This window comes from Drosophila guanche, unplaced genomic scaffold (assembly GCF_900245975.1).
Source record: "Drosophila guanche unplaced genomic scaffold, DGUA_6, whole genome shotgun sequence".
Classification (NCBI taxonomy): domain Eukaryota; kingdom Metazoa; phylum Arthropoda; class Insecta; order Diptera; family Drosophilidae; genus Drosophila; species Drosophila guanche.
In genome coordinates, this window is record NW_022995745.1 from 5,794,205 (window position 1) to 5,812,083 (window position 17,879).

The following is a 17,879-nucleotide window of genomic DNA, read 5'->3' on the forward strand; positions in this document are numbered from 1 at the left end:
TGACTCTTTTGGTCCAAGAATCTAAGATCTAATGGATTCCCAATACTCGACTGATTCTTTTCGTAGAACTCCATACACAGAGCAGTGGGTATTAATCGCTTTGATATTTGAAGCTCGAACATGGATCATTATTAGATCTCTCTGCTAGATCCCTCGTTAACAATAATTATGATTCCATAAAACTAGCATAACATGTAGCATGAAACAAAAGCAAATCAATTCTCGACTCTTCTCAAACAAATATCAATCGATGTTGCCACGTACCTATGGATGGGCCTGTCTACACAAATATATTGAATGAACTTTTGGTCCATCATTAAGACAACGTGAGTTGGTGGCTTACTGAAGAAAGTATTCCCATACGTAACGTCTGTTTTTATACAAATTAAATTAACTCAGAAAATTAGTCTTAAATAATAACTGCTAAAGAAACATAAATCATAATGGAAAACTTTCTACTTTGTCTGTTGTGTATAGGATGTACCTTCCAAGTATCCTTTTGCTCTATGCAAGACATCAATTTTGTGTGTTGTGATATCGAAACCATAGCCTAGTTTTACTCATAAAATTAAATAACCATTCATAACTCTTTTGCTGTCTAATGTATACACTAACTGAAGTCTAATTTTACTTGACAAGTAGCAATTATTATACACATTTCAATTGTAATATTTTATATTTATTTAGCATTTAGTTTACGTTTTGAAATAGAGTTAACGTCGCTTACGTCGCATTTCGAACATCTCATCTCTTTTCAAATTTTAATTGGATCTTTAGCCATGGGGTTTTTGTACGGGTGCGTGTGTGTGTGTGTGGTTAGATGAGTTACACTTGCATTTGGATGTGGAATTTGTTGTGTTGGTCTAACATTAAAGCCTGGTGTATTGTTCGTATAATTATGAGATGGGGTCAGGGCTTGAACTAACATTAATATTTCGATTTATAATGTCTTAGTGGTGTGGTAATATTTTTAAATATGCAAATAACATTTTAACGCTTAGCTTTTTGGTTTCATTAACGCTTCTCAAACGATCAATCAATTCATTTTCATTTCATCGCTTCCTCTATCGTTCTCTCTTTCGCTTACATTTGCTGTCTCTATATAGCGGTCTTGCTCTGTGGCATGTGCTAATTTTAAAATAAATATATAATCTATATACTATATAGATGTATATACTATATATATATGTGTGTGTGTGTGTGTGTGTGTTATGCGTTGTGTATCTTTTGAAGGCTTCTTTTTTTTTTCTTCTATATTCTATAACTATATTTTCAGTGTAATTCCTAATAATATCCGAAAAGGAATGAGTGTGGAGTGGAGTGTTGGATCCATCTATGTATACTGTGTTACGCGTTTAGCCATCGTGGCTGGCAACCGACTCCAGGTCGCTGTTGTCCTCGCTGCCAGTCGCCTCGGTGGGTTCGCCCATGGCCACGCGCGCATACTCATCCGTATCGATGCTCTTGCAAAAGTGTATGGCATACTTGAGCTTCTCCAGCAGCACCGCCTGCACAGCCAAAGAGAATACGAATTAAATGTACCTTCTTGTGGGAGGAATCTTCACAGCTTACCTTGCAGGAGTAACGCGGCATCTTAAGCAAAAAGAAGCATGTATAGCTCTCGGGCAGGAAATGATCGGGCGGATTCTTTTCGAGCACTTGCAGCACAAAGTCACGTCCACGGAAATCGGCAATGGTGCGCGGCAGTCGCGTTCTTCCCCACACAAAGCGCAGGAACAGCGAGCGCTCCTGCAACAAGGGGGAAAGCATTACTTATAGCCACAAGGGAAATATTATCGTTGATGCTCTTACCTGATTGGTAAACTCTTCCATGACCTCCCAGAACCAGGAGACCAATGCTGAGCCCGGATCGAAGCCCTTGTAGGTGGCCACCGACTTGAGCAGTCCGAGCGGTATGTCGGGCGAGCCACAGACCATGGCCTGCAGCTCGGCGGCCGAGAACAGCGATAAAAGTGGCACTGGTATCACCTTGGACATGCCATCCCGCACCGCCTTCACCTGCTCATCGAACTCGTGCAGCCGAAAGCTGAGCGCCAGTCGGACATACTCGGCCCGATTCCGTGGCGAGATGTGCGTGTATCTGGTGGACAGCGGCACCTCGTGCCCACGCGCCGATGACGTGGAGAAGGGCAGCTCTAAGGTGTTGAACAGCTTGGCGTCATCGTCCATGTTCCGTATGCACAGCAGACCGGCCACATAGTCACGGTCCACCTCGGTGAGATCCGGTGGACGCAGCACCTCGCCCGTCAGCTGTCGCCAAACGGGTTCCGCCAGGCTGCAAGAGGATTACATACACAAGATTAAAAGAGAATCGACACATAAAATGATGAGAGAACTCACTTGATGCTCAGCGGTGAGCCTGTGCGCACGGCAATGCCCATGAGTACGCCCAGGAAGCGGAACATGTTCATTTGCAGGACGGAGCCGAGTGTGGGATCCAGCAGGAAGCAGTCGCGATTGGCACCCGCCTCGCCACGGCCATTGGGCGTGTTGATCAGCAGCGGGACGCTGCCATTCTGCAGCTCGTCGCACATTTCGGCAATGGACTCGCTGTAGCCGCCGCCACAGTCGTCGACGCTCTCGCCCACAAACTTCACCTTCCACACGCGATGGGGCAGGGCGAGCGCCTCCTGGGTGAGCAGCGGCAGCTTCTGGACCATCTGGCCGAAGACGCTCTTCATGCCATCGATACCGGCAAGGCCGTTGCAGCGGCTGCGCGAGCGCTTCACCTGAATGCGATTCAGCTCGATGACGGGGCCGTGCTGCTTGTCCCGCACCATTGTCGTCTGGATGACCTTGCGGAAGGCGGCCTCCTTGATGTTGTACACGAGCACGTCCTTGAGGGCGCCCAGGCTGAGGTCGCCGGCGATGGGCAGCATGGCCAGGCAGGGGCAGAGCAGCTCCGAGAAGTGGTGCAGCAGGATGAGGCGAGCGTGGAGCGCCTCGGGCGCCAGATCCCTCACCAGATCGTACTCCAGCGGTGGGTTGGGCAGCGGACGCAGCCGCTCGCTCAGCTGCGACGTGGACAGGGCCAGGGTGTGCGCCGAGCCGCAGGTGACCTTCACAATGTGTTTGCCCTGCAGGGCGGCCACGAGGCGCGGCCGCTGGATGGCGGTGACGGTGCCATCGCCCAGCTGGCCCTCATCGTTGTCGCCCCACGTGTAGACCTCGCCGGAGTCGCTGCAGGCGACGCAGTGCAGCGAGCCAGTGGCTATCGAGATGATCTTCTTGCCCTGCAGCGCGGCCACCTTCTTGGGCCTCCGCACATGATCCACGGAGCCGTGGCCCAACCGATGGAAGTCGCCCTTGCCCCACGTATAGACGGCGCCCGATTTGGTCAGCGCCACCGAAAACTGTGAGCCGCACTCCACCTTGATGACGCCCAGCCCTGCCAGGCTCTCGATCTTGTAGGGCAGCTTGCAGCCATCGCTGCCGCCGCGTCCCAGCTTGCCGTAGTCGCCGTCGCCCCAGCTCCACACGTTGTCGTCGTCCGTGATGCACAGCGTCTGCGCGTCGCCGGAGCCGCAGGCAATGTCAATGGCCCGATAGCCGAGCAGCGCCTCCACCAGCTGCGGTCGCAGCTGATCCTCAGAGTCTCCATGCCCGAGCCGTCCGTAGCGTCCCTTGCCCCAAGTGAGCACATGTCCGCTGGCGGTGATGGCAGCCGAATGGGCGCTGCCACAGGCAATGTCCGCCACATTCATGCCATTCAAGTGCTCCACGAGCTTCGGCCTGTCGTAGCTCATGCGATTGCCGTGTCCCAGCTTGCCGTCCTCGCCCTCGCCCCAGGCGTACACCTCGCCCTCGGTGGTGAGGGCGAGGCAGTGCTTGCCGCCCGAATTGACGGCCACCTTCTTGACGAACACATGCTGCAGGGAGCCGAGGAGCGTGGGTATGGCCCAGCTGTCGGCGCCGCCCACGCCCAGCCTGCCGCCGGAGCCGTAGCCGGTGGCGAAGAGCTTCCCGTCGGGCGTGACGGCGAACAGGGACTGCTCTCCGCCGGCCAGCTGCACGGGCCGTAGCAGGCTGAGCGCCTCGCAGGGCGTTGGCGTCTTGATGCGGCTGCCCTCCAGTCCGCCCAGCTGGCCCCGATGGTTGTGGCCCCAGCCGTAAATGGTGCTCGCTCCGCCCCAGCTCAAGGCCCAATCATCGGGCCTGCGATTGAGCCACTGCAGCAGCTGGGCATCGTGTGGTGCCTGGAACAGCGTGTGATCCTCGTGCAGCAGCACCAGCGCAGACGCCTCCGAGTGTTGCTGCTGCTGCTGCTGCTGATGCTGGTATGGGCAGTGATGCGACAGCGAGAGCTGCTCCTGTTGCTCCGCCAGCAGGGGCGGCGGCGGCGGTGTCGCATTGCTGGCCGTGCTCGAGGACAGCGACGTGGTCGAGTTGAGCATGGAGGCGAGCGGCGAGTGAGACGATTGGCTGGCACTCGGATTGGGCAGCATCTCGGCAAACTTCTTGCGCACCTCCAGGCAGAAGGGACGTGGCAGCTCCGTGCGGCGTATCAGCGATTGGGCCACACGCACTGCGATGCAGTAGCGCTTGAACCAGGCCCACTTGTGGCCATCCCCCGTGGCAGCTGCTCCGACTGTAGCTGATCCTCCTGCTGCTCCTCCTCCCAATGTAGCTGCTGTTGTTGAGGTTGCTGCTGGCAGTGAGGCATCCAACTGCATGTCGCAGGTGAGAGCTGCCAGCGTCTTGAAGTAATCCGAATGCATGAGATGAATGCCGCCACGCACTTGAGGCTCCTCGTACTCGTACTGCCGCAGCAGCTCGGGTATCAGCGGCTGCAGAATGCCCGCCAATGTGGCGTCCTGTGGCTTGGGCGCCTGCTCGAGCAGCAGCACGGCGTGCAGCTTCTTCAGCGACCAAATGCGCTGAGCGGTGGTCAAAGCGCCCAGCTGGGAGCAGGCGGCCAGCGCGGAGGCCAGGCGTATGAGCACGCCCTGCTGTGTGGGCGCCAGGCGTGAGTCCAGCAATGACATGACCAGCGCCATCGAGGGCTGCGACAACACAGCACGATCCGAGCCACTCTCGCCGAGCGTCGCCGCTGGCATGATGGCGTGCACCCAGAAGCGCCAGCCCCAGCCATTCACGGAGCTGTCCGAAGTGAATTTCCAGCGCAGCTCATCGCCGGGCACCCGTATCTCGGGCGCCCAGTGGGCGAACTCACGGCCCGAGCGCATGGCCAGCACACGGCCAGCCGCGTCGGTGATGACCAGCGGATCGTTGCGCTTCTCCGTGCTGCACTGGCTGTCGAATTCGAGGCGCAGCATCTCGGCGCCCGGTATGCGCACAGCGCCCGTCACATTCACATTGTCCACATATGGATGGCTGCTCTCCTGCATCACCGGCTTCGGCAGCTTGCCCAGGCAGTGGCGCGACGTGCACAGGTCCTCCAGCTCCGTGATGCAGGTCTCCATCAGCATCGAGCTAATCGCCGCATTGCCCGCGCCCAGCGATATCAGAGTCTCGGCTATCGTCTGCGCCGTGCTCGGCGGTCCGCAGCGACCGCAGACAGCCAGCTTGAGCAGCTCCACGAGACTCTTGGCCTCCGGCTCGCCCAGCAGGCCGCCAAAGTCATCCAGGCCGTGTGTGTGACTGATCTGGGCCAGCATCTCCTCCTGCTGCGTCATGGTGGCCGCCATCACGGACATGGCGCTGGCCGACATGCGCGAGTGTTTGTGCTGCGGCGGCAGGGCGCTGCTCGACAGCGATCCCGACATCGACAGCGATCCGGTGAGGCTCTGGAACGCGCTCAACGGTCCAGCGCTGAGTGGCGGCAGCGTGGACGTGGCAGCTGCCACGGCAATCGCTTCCATTTGGGCATCGGGACTGTGCTCCAGCTGCAGCGCCGCATCCGTGGCATCTGCGGGCGCCTCTCCGCCGCCTTGGGCTATGGGTTCGGCGGCTGGCAGCGGCATGGGTGCGTTGCCATTGCTGATCAACTGATCCTCTTCTGCTGGCGCTGTCGCTCCTCCTCCCGCGCTGCGCTCCTTGTAGTTCACCTTGCTGTGGCTGGTGAGCGCAGCCACAATCAGCTGCCGCGCCTGCAGTATGCTCATGGCGCGCAGAACATGCCCCAAGGCTGCCTGCCTGGCGGCTGGCGTCTCCAGGGCCAGGCTTTCGCTGAGGCTGGTCAGTGTGGCCGGCTTCGACTCCAGCTTGAGGGCGCCAGCAGCAGCGGTGACCTCCGCCTCGTAGATGCCCAGACTGCTGCCGCCGAGCGGATCGCGTGTGCTGCCAAACGGCACCGGTCCGCGCTTCTCCTCCTCGAGACTGGCATTGGGCAGGCCCCAGGCAATCGAGTGCGAGCTGCCGCAGGCCACGCGATTCACGAACACAGCATCGAGGCCAATGACAAGGGCGGGCTTCTTGTTGACGAACGTGTTGCCGCTGCCCTGCTGCCCGTGGTCGTTGTCCCCCCACGCGTACACCTGTCCGGCGTCCGTTACGGCCAGGCAGTGGAGAGCGCCTACGGCCACATGGATGACGCGACGTCCGCGCAGGCCGCCAATGGGCTGCGGCTTCCGCACGTGCTGATCCCCGCCATGGCCCAGGCGGAAGTAGTCGCCCTTGCCCCACGTCCACACTTCACCGGCGCGCGTCAATGCCAGCGAGAATTGTGCCCCGCACTCGATCTGAATGACACCGATGCCCGAGAGGCGTTCGATCTCGTGCGGCGTGTCCGATCCCTCGCTGCCGCCCCGTCCCAGCTTGCCGAAGTCGCCATCGCCCCAGGAGAAGACGGCCCCGTCCTCGGTGAGGGCCAGCGTTTGGGCGTCACGACTGCCGCAGGCCACCTGAATGACGCGTCGTCCGGTGAGGGCGGCCACCAGCTTGGGCTTCAGCTGTGTGGCATTGTCGCCATGCCCCAAGCGTCCGTACTCACCCAGGCCCCACGTGTAGAGCTCGCCCTGGCTGGAGATGGCCGCCGAATGCGATGAGCCGCAGGCCACGTCGCGTATCTTCTTGGAGCGCAGCGTCTCGACGAGTCGCGGCTTGTCCAGCGTCGTCCTGTTGCCATGTCCCAGCTTGCCATCCTCGCCCTCGCCCCACGAGAACACTTTGCCGTCGAGGGTCAATGCCAGGGCATGCTTGCCGCCCGAATGGACGGCCACCTTCTTCACCACATACTGATGCAGCACCGGCAGCTGGTGCGGCAGCGGCACGTTGTGCGTCACGCCGAGTCCCAGGCGTCCGTTGGTGCCCTCGCCGCAGGCATACACCTTGCCATCCTGCCCCACAATGAAGAGACTCTTGGAGCCGCCGGCTATGTGTATGGGACGAAGGCGGCTGATGGTCTGCGAGAAGGTTGGCACCTTCACCTTGGAGCCCTTGAGGCCGCCCAGCTGCTCCTTGTCGTTGAGGCCCCACACCATCACGGTGCAGGGCAGATCCTGATCCGGAGCAGTCGCCAAGCCATGATCCAGTCCATGCAGAGACGATGCTGATGCTGCTGCTGCTCCAGCTGCAGCTGCTCCTTCCGCCTGCATGCCATTGTATTCGCAGGCGAGGAACTGCGCATTGGCCAGCATATGATGGAGATCGGGCTTCTGGCGTCGCCCGACAAACTGCAGGCCGTGCACCTTGCACTGGATGCCATTGTTCTGGCACTGCTTCACCACGATCTCGATCCAGGGATAGTACGTGGGCACCTGCTGCATGAGCAGCACGCGACTGGCGCCCGCCGGCACGGGGATCCACGTGTACTCCTTCAGGCTGTCGATGCACTCGCCCACGCGAATCTCCAGCAGCGAGGGCATGTGGGAGTGATCCTCCGGACTGACCTTCAGCGCCAGACTGTGCACCAGAATGCGGTCGTGCAGCTCCAGGCGTATCCAGTGGCGGCACGGCCCGCTCGAGCAGCTCTGCCAGGTCTGGCCGAGGCCATCGAGCAGATGCTTGGCCGCCGCCTCATTCGAGCTGACCGTCAGGGAGCGTATGCAGCGGGACCAGTCCTCGATGAGATCCGTGGGCGCCGGCTGGCTCTGCAGATCGGCGGCAATGGGCGCCGGCGTGGGCGGCAGGGCGACCATTTCCACATCGTTGATGTGCCCCTGCCAGGCGGGCTGGTCGGGAAAGTCCACCGTCAGCTGCTTGCCGCGCACCGCTGTGACGACGCCGGCCTGTCGCTGTGTCCTGCCCAGTCGCATCTGATTGAAGACGCCGTAGCGAGCGGAGCAGCGCGGGCGCACCCGTGCACCCACCACGATGGGCGGTGGACGTGGCAGCAGCTGCAGATGGGCGGACAGCGGATCACGCAGCAACGAAGTGGAGCTGGTGCCCAGTGGCGGATCGACCAGCTCGATGTGCACGAAGCACACCCAATAGGTGCTGCCATGATTGCGCCAATCCACTTGGACGTTGAGATCGTGCAGTCCCTCGGTGTCCACGATCAGCACGGTGCCCATGTCCCCCTGCTTGATCTCCTCGAAGTCGCGACAGCAGCGCACCGTCATCCCGGGACGCACCAGACCGCGCACATAGAGTGCATAATGATCGGCCGTTTGGAAATCTTTTCGCGTCTCAAATCTCACCTGTGGCTGTGGCGCTGCAGCGGCCACGGCAACGGCAGCGGCAGCAGCAGCAGCAGCAGCAGCTCTGCTTCCCCCAGCTCCTGGCTGTCCCTCAACGGTGTCCGAGGAGGCGGAGGACTTGCCCGATGAGCTGCTGCTGGACAAGCTGCTGCCCTGAGACTCATTGTCCGAATCGGCCTCGGGATCGTGCGTTGTGCCACTGGCCAACGGCAGTGGATCCTCCTCAATGGTATTGGCGCACACATCCGGATGCTCGAGTATCCACTGAACAATCTGCTCGGGCGTTGGCATTATCTCCGCCTGCAGCGACAGCTGCTTCAGGGCCAGCTCCACCGTTCGCTTGGGGAAGCCCATGTCCATGATTTGATTGATCAGCTCCGCATCGGTGGCTGCCACCCGTGAGGGCCACTTGGTGGCCACTTCCTTGCCCGTGCCCGTGGCCGTGCCTGCTGTAGCCGCTGCTGCTGGTAGCTTGAACACATTGTAGACCGGCACACCGTGCACCATTGTGGGCTGTGGCGGTGTGGCCAGGGCGGGCGTGGCTGCCAGGCCATCGGCCTCGCACTCGCTGAGCTCGAGGTGCGCCTGGCTGGCCAGCGACTGGACACAGTTGAGTGCAGCCGTCGATAGATCCGTGTAGCTGTAGCAGGCACGCACCGGCGACGCTTGTGTGGCTCTCAGCAGGATGCATTGGATCAAGAGTTGCGCCTCCTGCCCACCCCTGGCGCTCGTCTCTGCCACGGACTGTTGCTGCTGCTGCAGCAGCTCCTGCTCCTGCTCCGAGTGTTCCTCCTCCTCGGCATGGTCCTGCTGCTCGCGTTCGTTGCTGCCATCCTCCACATCCGCCTCTCTGTCGCGTTCGCGTTCGCGGTCGCGCTCTCTGTCCGTGTCCGTTTCCACATCGTCCGCGTAGATGCCTGGCGCCCGCTGCTTGAGGATGCGCCGCAGTGCCGCCTGGTGGCGATACAGCACGCTGTTCGTGTGCAGGACGGCCAGCTGCAGCTGTTGCGCCCTCAAGTGGCCCAGATCTAGTCTGCCCTCGGTGGAGGCATTCATGGCAGGCGGACACTCGCGCGCCTCCGTGGCGGGGCCATAGAGCAGCACGGTCCAGGCATTCAGCAGCATCTCGTTCATGGGCAGGCGGCTGAGACTGAAGACACTGTGGTCCAGGTGCGGCATCACCGAGAGCAGCGGCACCTTCACGAATCCCATGGTGCCGGCACCGGCACCCTGGGCGGAGGCTGCCAGGAGGCATCTGCCTTTGTGCGTGAAGCTGGCAATGATCATGTGGCTGCCTTCGTTGAAGCAATGCAAACCGACGCGCGGACGCAGATCGTAGCCACCCATGGCGCTGAGCACGCCGAGCACAAAGATTTGCTCGCTGTCCAGCGGGCTCGAGGTGGATTCGCCCTGTTCGCCCAGCAGCTCGGCGGCCACGCACAGCTTTTGGGCGAGAAACGAGTTGATGACCGCATTCCAGTGGGGCAGCGTGTGCAGGCGACGCAGCAGCGAGACGAGCTCCTCGGCCACGCTGCCCGAATGGGAGGCGGTGAGCAGCACGCGGGCCTTGCCTTCGGCCGTCGGCTGCAGCGTCACATCGCCGGGACAGTGCAGGGCAATGCGTCCGAGTGTGGCGAACAATTGACGCACCAAGCTGGCCATGCGCGGCTCCTCCTCGGTTGTCCACTGCGCCAGAATGCACTGCAGCAGTCGCAGGCAATGGATTTGCCGATAGACGCCCGACTCGCTGCCCGCCGGCTGCTCCAGCAGCTCCAGATAGTGAGCCAGCCAGCCCGGAGTGCTCAGCTCCAGACACAGACGCGGACAGTCACCTGCGGACAGATGCAAAGAGAAGAGATTAAACCTCTGACTGGGGTGGATGGCTGGACGCGCAGCACTCACCCGCTATGGCTCGTATAAATCCAAGATTGAGCCAGCCCAGCGTGCTGGCGACGTTCTCCATGGCCGGCTTTGGGTCGATTATGGCGCGAAACATGCAGGTGACGCCGCGCAGGGCATGCTTGTCCAGGTGGGCGCCATGTAGGCCGCTGCCAACGGCCAGTATCTGCAGCAGCTTGGCCGCACAGTGGCGCAACAATTTCGAGGGATGCGACTCGCTGCTGGGCGCTGCCTCCACACCGGCCACATCCTCGCGCTCCGGCTCCGTGGGCGAGGCAACATTCAGGGCGCTATCCGCCAGCTGCAGATCGTACTGCCCCTCCTTGCCCATGCGATAGGAGTTGGTGGCGCCCGTGTACCACTCGACGCGCACCCATCTAAAGGGAGAGAAAGAAGAGCATGAATTGGGGATGCTTCCTGTAGCTTCTTGGTGCCATCTGCTGCTGCTGCTCCTTACCCATCCTCTCCCACCTCGCTGATGATGCGTCCCTCGCCGGGGGGATTGCCATCCTGATCGCCCCACTTCCAGTCCGAGCCGCGCACAATACGCGTGCCAATCTTCATGAGTTTGGCCAGATCGGGGCCACTCAGCTGCGTCTTGCTCGACTTCTGCTTCATCACACTGTCCTCGTAGAGGACGCTCAGCTCGGTGTTGGGCTGTGCCCCGGCCAGGCCCTCGCCGCCGGTTTGCGCCAGCAGCCCGAGCACCGTGCCCAGCAGGCCGGAGTTGATCAGCAGCCCGAGCTCGTTGGGGCCCAGCTCCTTGGCCAGCAGCCCGAAGACGCTCAGCAGGAAGCGGGCACGTGGCAAACGCTTCAGCAGCACGTAGGTGCTCAGGTTGGAGCTGTCCTTGCCGCGCGGTGCACCCTGCTGCTCCTGGTTGACCAGACGCCGCAGCTCGCGCACAGCCCAGTCCAGGACGCGCGCCTGCGAGAGCAGCAATCGAGCCTTCTGGTACGCGCTGACCATATTCAGCTGCCCGAGGACATGCAGCGAACTGCCCGATGTCGAGGCGGACGACTTTAGATGCAGTCCGAGAAAGCCGTTGAGGAGACTGTACTGGGTCGCGTCCAGCAGGCCGTGCAGCTCGAGCAGCTGCTGGACCAGCTGTAGGCCGGCGAGACGCAGCTGGAAGCGTTGCATTTGGCAGTACATGGCGCGGCGGGCTGTCTCCACGTCGCAGCTGTCCTGCAGGGCAAAGTCCACAATGTCCTGCATCAGCACATTGTCCAGCTGGCCCTCGCCATGGATCTTGCGCTCGTTGAGGCGTCGCAGCAGGCTCTCGCTCTCCTCCTCCTCATCCTCCTCCTGCTGCTGCTTCGGCGGCGGTTTCTTCTCCTGCTGCTGCTGTATGCTGGCATTCAGCAGATCCTCCGGCTTGGCCGGCTTCCGCGCTGAGCGCAGCTCCTGCAGCAGGCGTCGCACCAGCAAACGGAAGCGCGGCAACCGCTGCAGTATCTGCAGACGCCGCAGGCCCCGCTGCTGCGGACTGATGGCCGGGCGCACCTCGTAGAGGAGGAAGCGCAGACGCTCCAGTATGGGCGCGCACACCTCCTTGTAGCTGCGATTCTGCTGCTGCCGCGTGCGCACCACCGACCACTTGGCCTGGTGCACGAGCTGAATGATTTCGCCCAGCTGCTTGGGCGGTGTCGCCTCACCAGTATCCTGCGCTGCACAATCCTCGAGCGCAATCACCACCAGGCCGCCCAGATACTGATGTCGAATGAGCACGGCGCTCAGCAGGCGCTCCAGCTCCTGGACGGGATGCTCGGTGGCAAACTCCTGGTGCCACATCAAATTGTGCGCCTTGCAGTAGCGCTCGGTGAGTGCCAGCCAGGCGGCCACCGGTGGCTCCGTCAGCCTCGCCTCCGCCAGCCCACTTATGAAGCTGTCGGCACGCTGCTGCAGCTGCGATCTAACCCCTGGCTGCTGCTGCTGCTGTGTCAGCGGTGGTGGCTGAAGTGGCAAGAGGCACTGTTGCTGCAGCGCTGGTGGCGGCTGCTCCGTGGGCGTATTGCCCGCCGTGCTGTGGCAACTGTTTGGTAGGCTGCTGCGCGCCTCGCCCTTCTCCTCGTCGAAGGGATTGCTGGGCTGGAACAGCTGCAGTCCGCCACTCAGCAGCGTGCTCTTGTCCAGCTGTCGGCACTGCAACTCCGCCGGCTGCAACGCGGGACCGCTGCACATCAGATTCGCCACAATGCCCAGCAGCTGGGCGAGCGTGCACTCTGAGCTGAAGTGCGTGAGGCGCGTGGGACTGGGCGAAGCGGTCTACAGGGGGAGAGAGGAAGAGATTCATGAGCTGACTGTACGGATTGTCTGCGGCGCTGAACTCACCTTCTCCTCGATGGTGGCTTGGGCCATGTACTTGCCCAGCTTGTGATGCTGCAGTATGTGCTCCATGGCAGTTCTGTGCGCCTGCTGGCTGCTCATTTCAGCTGTCAGATCCTTGCCCAGACCCGCATCCAGCAGTGCCTTCAGCGACTCCGATTCGCAGCTGTCAAAACAACAAATCGTTAGCAGAGACTCCACTCCTCCTGCATCGCTGGATTACTCACTTGTAGCCGCTCAGATCACATACGTAGCCGGCGAGGATGATGCAGCGACTGCTGTCGAGCAGTTGGTTCTCCATGTCCGCGCGTCGCACGTAATGCGTTTCGGAATCAGCGGGCGGGGGTCCGCCCTTGGGTCCACCCCTGCAGATGATGCCGGGCCAGCCCATGTCGTCGCCATCGCGCAGTTCGCCCTCGCCCAGGGCTCGATTGAGTCGATCCAGAATGCGGAGCAGCGGCAGAAAGAGCCGCGACCAGCGCAGACTGCCCAGGCACTGGGGCCGATCCCGCTTGAGCAGCACCAGACCCACCAGCAGCTCGTGCAGCAGCGCGTCCGAGATGTCCGCCTGCAGGATGCGCGTCAGGTGGCGCGCCTGCTGGCTGGGCTGGGGATGGTCACCCGGATCGCGGCACTGCAGCGCCAGCTCGTGGGCCTGCTGCAGCGTGGACACGCAGGCGGGCACCAGGCTGTGCAGATACTGATCGAGCAGCGCCTCAGCGCCCGTGGTGTCCTCCTCGGCGGCGGCCTGATGGATGTGCGCCAGCAGCAGACGCTGAAAGCGATGCAGCAAGCTCAGGCTGGGACTGGTGCTAGGCTCCTGGGCGCCACGCTGATGCTCCAGCTGCTCCTTCTCCTGCTGCTGCTGCTGCAGCAGCAGATGCTGCGCCTGCTTGCCCAACGTGGGCGTGAAGCGGGTCTGCGTGAGGGCCGCATTGTTGCCCAGCAGCCGCGTGATCAGCTGCATCAGCGGCAGATTGACGCCGTCCACGCACTCGGCCGCACAGGAGCTGCTCTCGAGGCGAATGGCATGCTGCAGGGCGGACTCCAGACCGCCCTCGGCCATCAGGGAGCTCACCAGCAGGTCGGTCATGAAGCGGTGGCCCGAGGAGGAGGCCTGTCCCGGCTCCGAGGGCAGCAGCGACGTCAGGGTCTGGGCGCGTTCCGCAGCTGTTGGCAGCAGCACGCTCCAGCCATCCTGCAGGGCCTGTTGGGCGGCCACTTGGATGGTGCGCAGCACCTGACTGCCGCCCGCCAGGCTGAGGATGCGGCTCTTGAGGCTGCCCAGCAGCCGTCCGCCGCTGGCCAGACCCACGTGGCGCGGCTCCACGCCATTGGTGATCAGCGCGAGCAGCTGCAGCCGCACCAGATTGAGACAGGCAACGGCAATGCACTCGGACTCCTGGTTGGGCGTCTGCCGATTGTCCTGGCTGCTGCACATCCCCAGCAGCTGATCGAGCAGCCGGAATGTCGGCTCCCCGGGATCAATGACAAACGGAGAGCGCAGCGGCACACCCTGCCGTGTGCTCTGTGTCCAGATCAGGCTCTGGGAGGCGGTGCACGCCACACCGCTGGCCGGCAGCGTTGGCAGCGCCACCAGAATGGGGACCCGCAGCAGCGGCTCACTGGACACGGCGGAGGGACATATCTGCTGGCTGTCGTTGCGTCCCCAGCCGAACACCTCGCCGCAGCTGGAGAGGGCCAGGCAATGGGCCACGCCCACAGCCACATCGACAATTCGTTTGTGCTGCAAGGAAAGAAGGATCAAAATAATTTCATCATCACTTTACAGGGTTGCCCCTCTTTGCAAGAGTGCCCCCAATTGACTATCGATCACTTCGCACATCACTTGTGGTAAAACAATCGAAATTTGAATTTAAATTTAAATTGGGATTGCTTCTCACTCACCTGCAAACCGTTTATCAGTCTGGGTACACTGCACCATTGGGCACTCCGCTCCACCAACTGATGGCCCAGACAGCTGGCCTTGCCCCAGCTATACAGCTGCCCATCGGTGGTGAGGGCCAACGAGAATTGAGCGCCCGCAAAGACGCGTTGAACTTTGGGCAACGCTTCGACCAGCACCGGTGACATGGAGCCATTGAGATTGCCATTGCCCAGCTTGCCATAGTCGGCATCGCCCCACGCATACACATGACCCTCGGAGGTGAGGCACAAGGAATGAGCATCGCCACTGCCCAGGGCCACATCGATGATCTCGTGTTCGGTGAGGGCCATCACGACGGTGGGCAGCGGCTGGTCATCCGAGTTGCCATGCCCCAGCCGCGCGTACGTGCCCCTGCCCCAGGTGTACAGGTTGCCGCTGCACGTAATGGCTGCACTGTAGGAGCAGCCGCAGAACACAGCCTTCACGCAACGATCCAAAGTTGTGATTTTCGTGGGCACAGCCCGAGCGTGTGTGTCGCCATGTCCCAAGCGATGATCCTCGCCATTGCCCCACGAGTAAGCGTTGCCTGTTCAAGGACATAATTGGAATGAGAAAGGGAAAGGGAAAATGAAGGGTGGAGCAGCACTTACGATTAATGTCAATGGCCATGAAGTGACGACCCTCGCAGTGTGAGGCAATGCTGACAATTGTCTCGTGCGCAATCTCCTCCAGCAGCTGGGGCTCCGTTTCGGGCTTGAACATGCGCCAGCTGTACAGCTTCCCCTCCTCGCTGAGCATGAGGACAATGCTCTCGCTGCAGACGATTTGCTGCACCTGAAACTTGCAGTTGAGCAACGGCAGGGCTGCTGGATCGCTGCTCCAGCTCAGTGCTGGCTCCGCATTGAAGCCCTGCTGCTCCTTGGACAGGCTGGGCCAGCCCAGAGCATACACACGCTGCTGGGGCAGGGATGAGCTGCTGCTGCTGGCAGTGGCAGTGGCAGTGGCATTGCCAGTGTGGATGGGATAGTGTCCGCGCACGAGGCAGCGCGGCATCAGCGGCTGCACAAGACGATCCAAGTGTGAGATGATGACAACGGCCGCACGACGCAGATCCACAATGGCCGCACTGCTCTTGGGCAGCATGAGGAAGCGCAGAAAGGTCTCGGTGGCGCTCACCACCGGCAAGGACAACGATTCGCCGCCATGGGGCAAGCCGCCAGCCTTGGAGGAGGTGTGTCCAATCCGCTGGTAACGCTGCAGAATGCGCAGCAATGGAGCACCCGTCTTGCGGGGCATGTCCCGGTTGTCGTTGCCCGCCTTGTCCTTCTCCCAGAGCACCAGCAGCAGCACCACACACTCCAGCGTGGCGGCCAGGGTGCCCTTCTGCACGCCCAGCTCCAGCAGCAGACAGAGCGCCGTGTGGCGATCGTTGAGCGGCGCTGTGCAGCGCCCACCCATCGGATCCCCGAGCGCCACCAGGCGCAGGAACTTGATGGAACGCTCCATCACCTCCAGCCACAGCGGCGACACCTCGGCCGCCTCGAACAGCGTCGCCTCGGGCAGCTCCTGCAGCGACTCCAGCGCCTCGCTCAACAGCTCGCTGCACATCTCCGTGTCCTCGCCCGAGCGCCAGGCGCGACGCAGGAACGCGAAACTAAAGTTGAGCGCTGCTCGAGTGGCCACTCGTGCCAGTCCCAATGCGGCATGAGCCGGCTGTTCCGCCTCCTGGCTGGTTGGATCCAACATGGGCACATCCAAGCTGCCAGCAGCAGCAGCAGCAGCAGCTCCACCAGCTGCTTGGATCGTTGTTGTCGTCGTTGTGGTTGTGGCTGCTGCTTGGCTACTGGTCTGCTGGCGATGCCGCTTCAGGGCCACGTAGTAGCGTTCGTAGATGAAGAGCTGCTGCCGCAGATGCTGCGCGGAGAGGCAGTTGCCGGCTGCGCGCAGTGCCAGCTCCTGCAGCTCGGCGATCAGTGTGCGCTGGCAGTCCTGCTTGGCCGCCAGCGATGGTGGCTGGCTCCAGAGCCAGCTGCTGAGTATCAGATCGGTGGCCTGGCTGCCATGGGCGGCTGCCTGCTGGGCGGCGGCTGATGTCAGCTTCTTGATGGCCGTGTCCGAGTCCAGGGGCCGGCAGCTGTCGCAGTTGCAGGCGGACAGGGGGCCGCAGTACTCCGGCTGGCAGCAGGAGCACTTCAGTTGCTGGGCGCCGCAGTAGTGTTTGCCATCGTCGCCCAGGTACGACAGTTGGCCGCGTGCATTCACCAGGGGGGCCGAGGGCGAGGAGACCAGTTCACAGTCCTGGATCAAGTGATTCCACAGCACTGCGCCCTCGGAGGCGTTGCGCAGGGACGAAATGAGATCGGCGCGCAGCCATTTCGCATCCAAATAGGGCAATGGACGCAGATAGAGATCGGGTGAGGGTGAGGGTGTGGCGTTAGCGGCTGTGCTGCCAGAGCCCGAGCCAGAACCCGAGACATGGGCATGTGATGGTCCCGGGCCAGAGGCAGAGCCAGTGCCTGACCCTAAGCCTAAGCCTGTGCCCAGTGCCTGTCCGGTGGATGTTGTGCCACTGCCCTGACGGTTAAACATTTTTCAAGTCCTTCGCTTGAGTCTTCTTCTCCTTCTTCTTCTTCTTCTTCTTCGCTGTGTCCTTTAGTTTTCCTCGGCTACACCCACACCCACAACAACAGCGTTTTCATGGCACATTTTCATTTTTCCTTGTGCGCTGTAAGGAGTGGTGGGAGGAGGCGCAGGAGGAGGCTCTGCCGCTGCCGCTGCCGCTGCCAATGTCGTCACTCACACACAGGCAACGCTCCTCGCACACACACGCACGCGACTCGACACACACGCACACACGCACACACGCAACTGCAGTCACAAATGTTGACCCGAGAATGAATCGCAGTTTTTCTTCGCCAATTTGCACTTGTCTATTGGATTTCTAGGCTAAAAACTATGCTAGTATGGCACGCCCACGTTTCACTGACTCGAACGTGCCTTCGGCTTAAACAACAGGCGAGCCCACTTTTGTTAATTGCACTACAAAAATAAATGTAATGTAATGTTTTTAAATGCGCTTATTAATAGCAGTGTGGCCGCGGAATTATCGATTCAATATACCTCAAAGTCGCCAAAAATATATACCTAAATATACCTACTCATTTAAGAATATACCGTAAATATACCGTAATCTTGAATCTTAT

General features: G+C 60.7%; 1 protein-coding gene across 3 annotated transcripts; it reads right to left on the reverse strand.

The window, feature by feature from the left end:
- Positions 1 to 916: 916 nt before the first annotated feature.
- LOC117581487 (probable E3 ubiquitin-protein ligase HERC2) lies at positions 917 to 17,770 on the reverse strand. Of its 3 annotated transcripts, none has more exons than XM_034268732.1 (11): positions 15,327 to 17,770; positions 14,697 to 15,262; positions 13,016 to 14,535; positions 12,795 to 12,954; positions 10,918 to 12,728; positions 10,464 to 10,837; positions 4,327 to 10,393; positions 2,362 to 3,057; positions 1,813 to 2,296; positions 1,573 to 1,749; positions 917 to 1,508 (listed from the first exon to the last, which is right to left on the reverse strand). In XM_034268732.1, the coding sequence occupies exons 1-11, from the start codon at positions 17,263 to 17,265 to the stop codon at positions 1,356 to 1,358; spliced, it is 13,947 nt and encodes a 4,648-aa protein (XP_034124623.1). In that variant the 5' UTR covers positions 17,266 to 17,770; the 3' UTR covers positions 917 to 1,355. The 3 variants fall into 3 exon arrangements, with proteins under 3 accessions (XP_034124623.1, XP_034124622.1, XP_034124621.1); XM_034268731.1 differs by having other exon boundaries at positions 2,362 to 10,393; positions 15,327 to 17,491; positions 17,529 to 17,769; XM_034268730.1 differs by having other exon boundaries at positions 2,362 to 10,393; positions 15,327 to 17,769.
- Between the last annotated feature and the right edge of the window lie 109 nt (positions 17,771 to 17,879).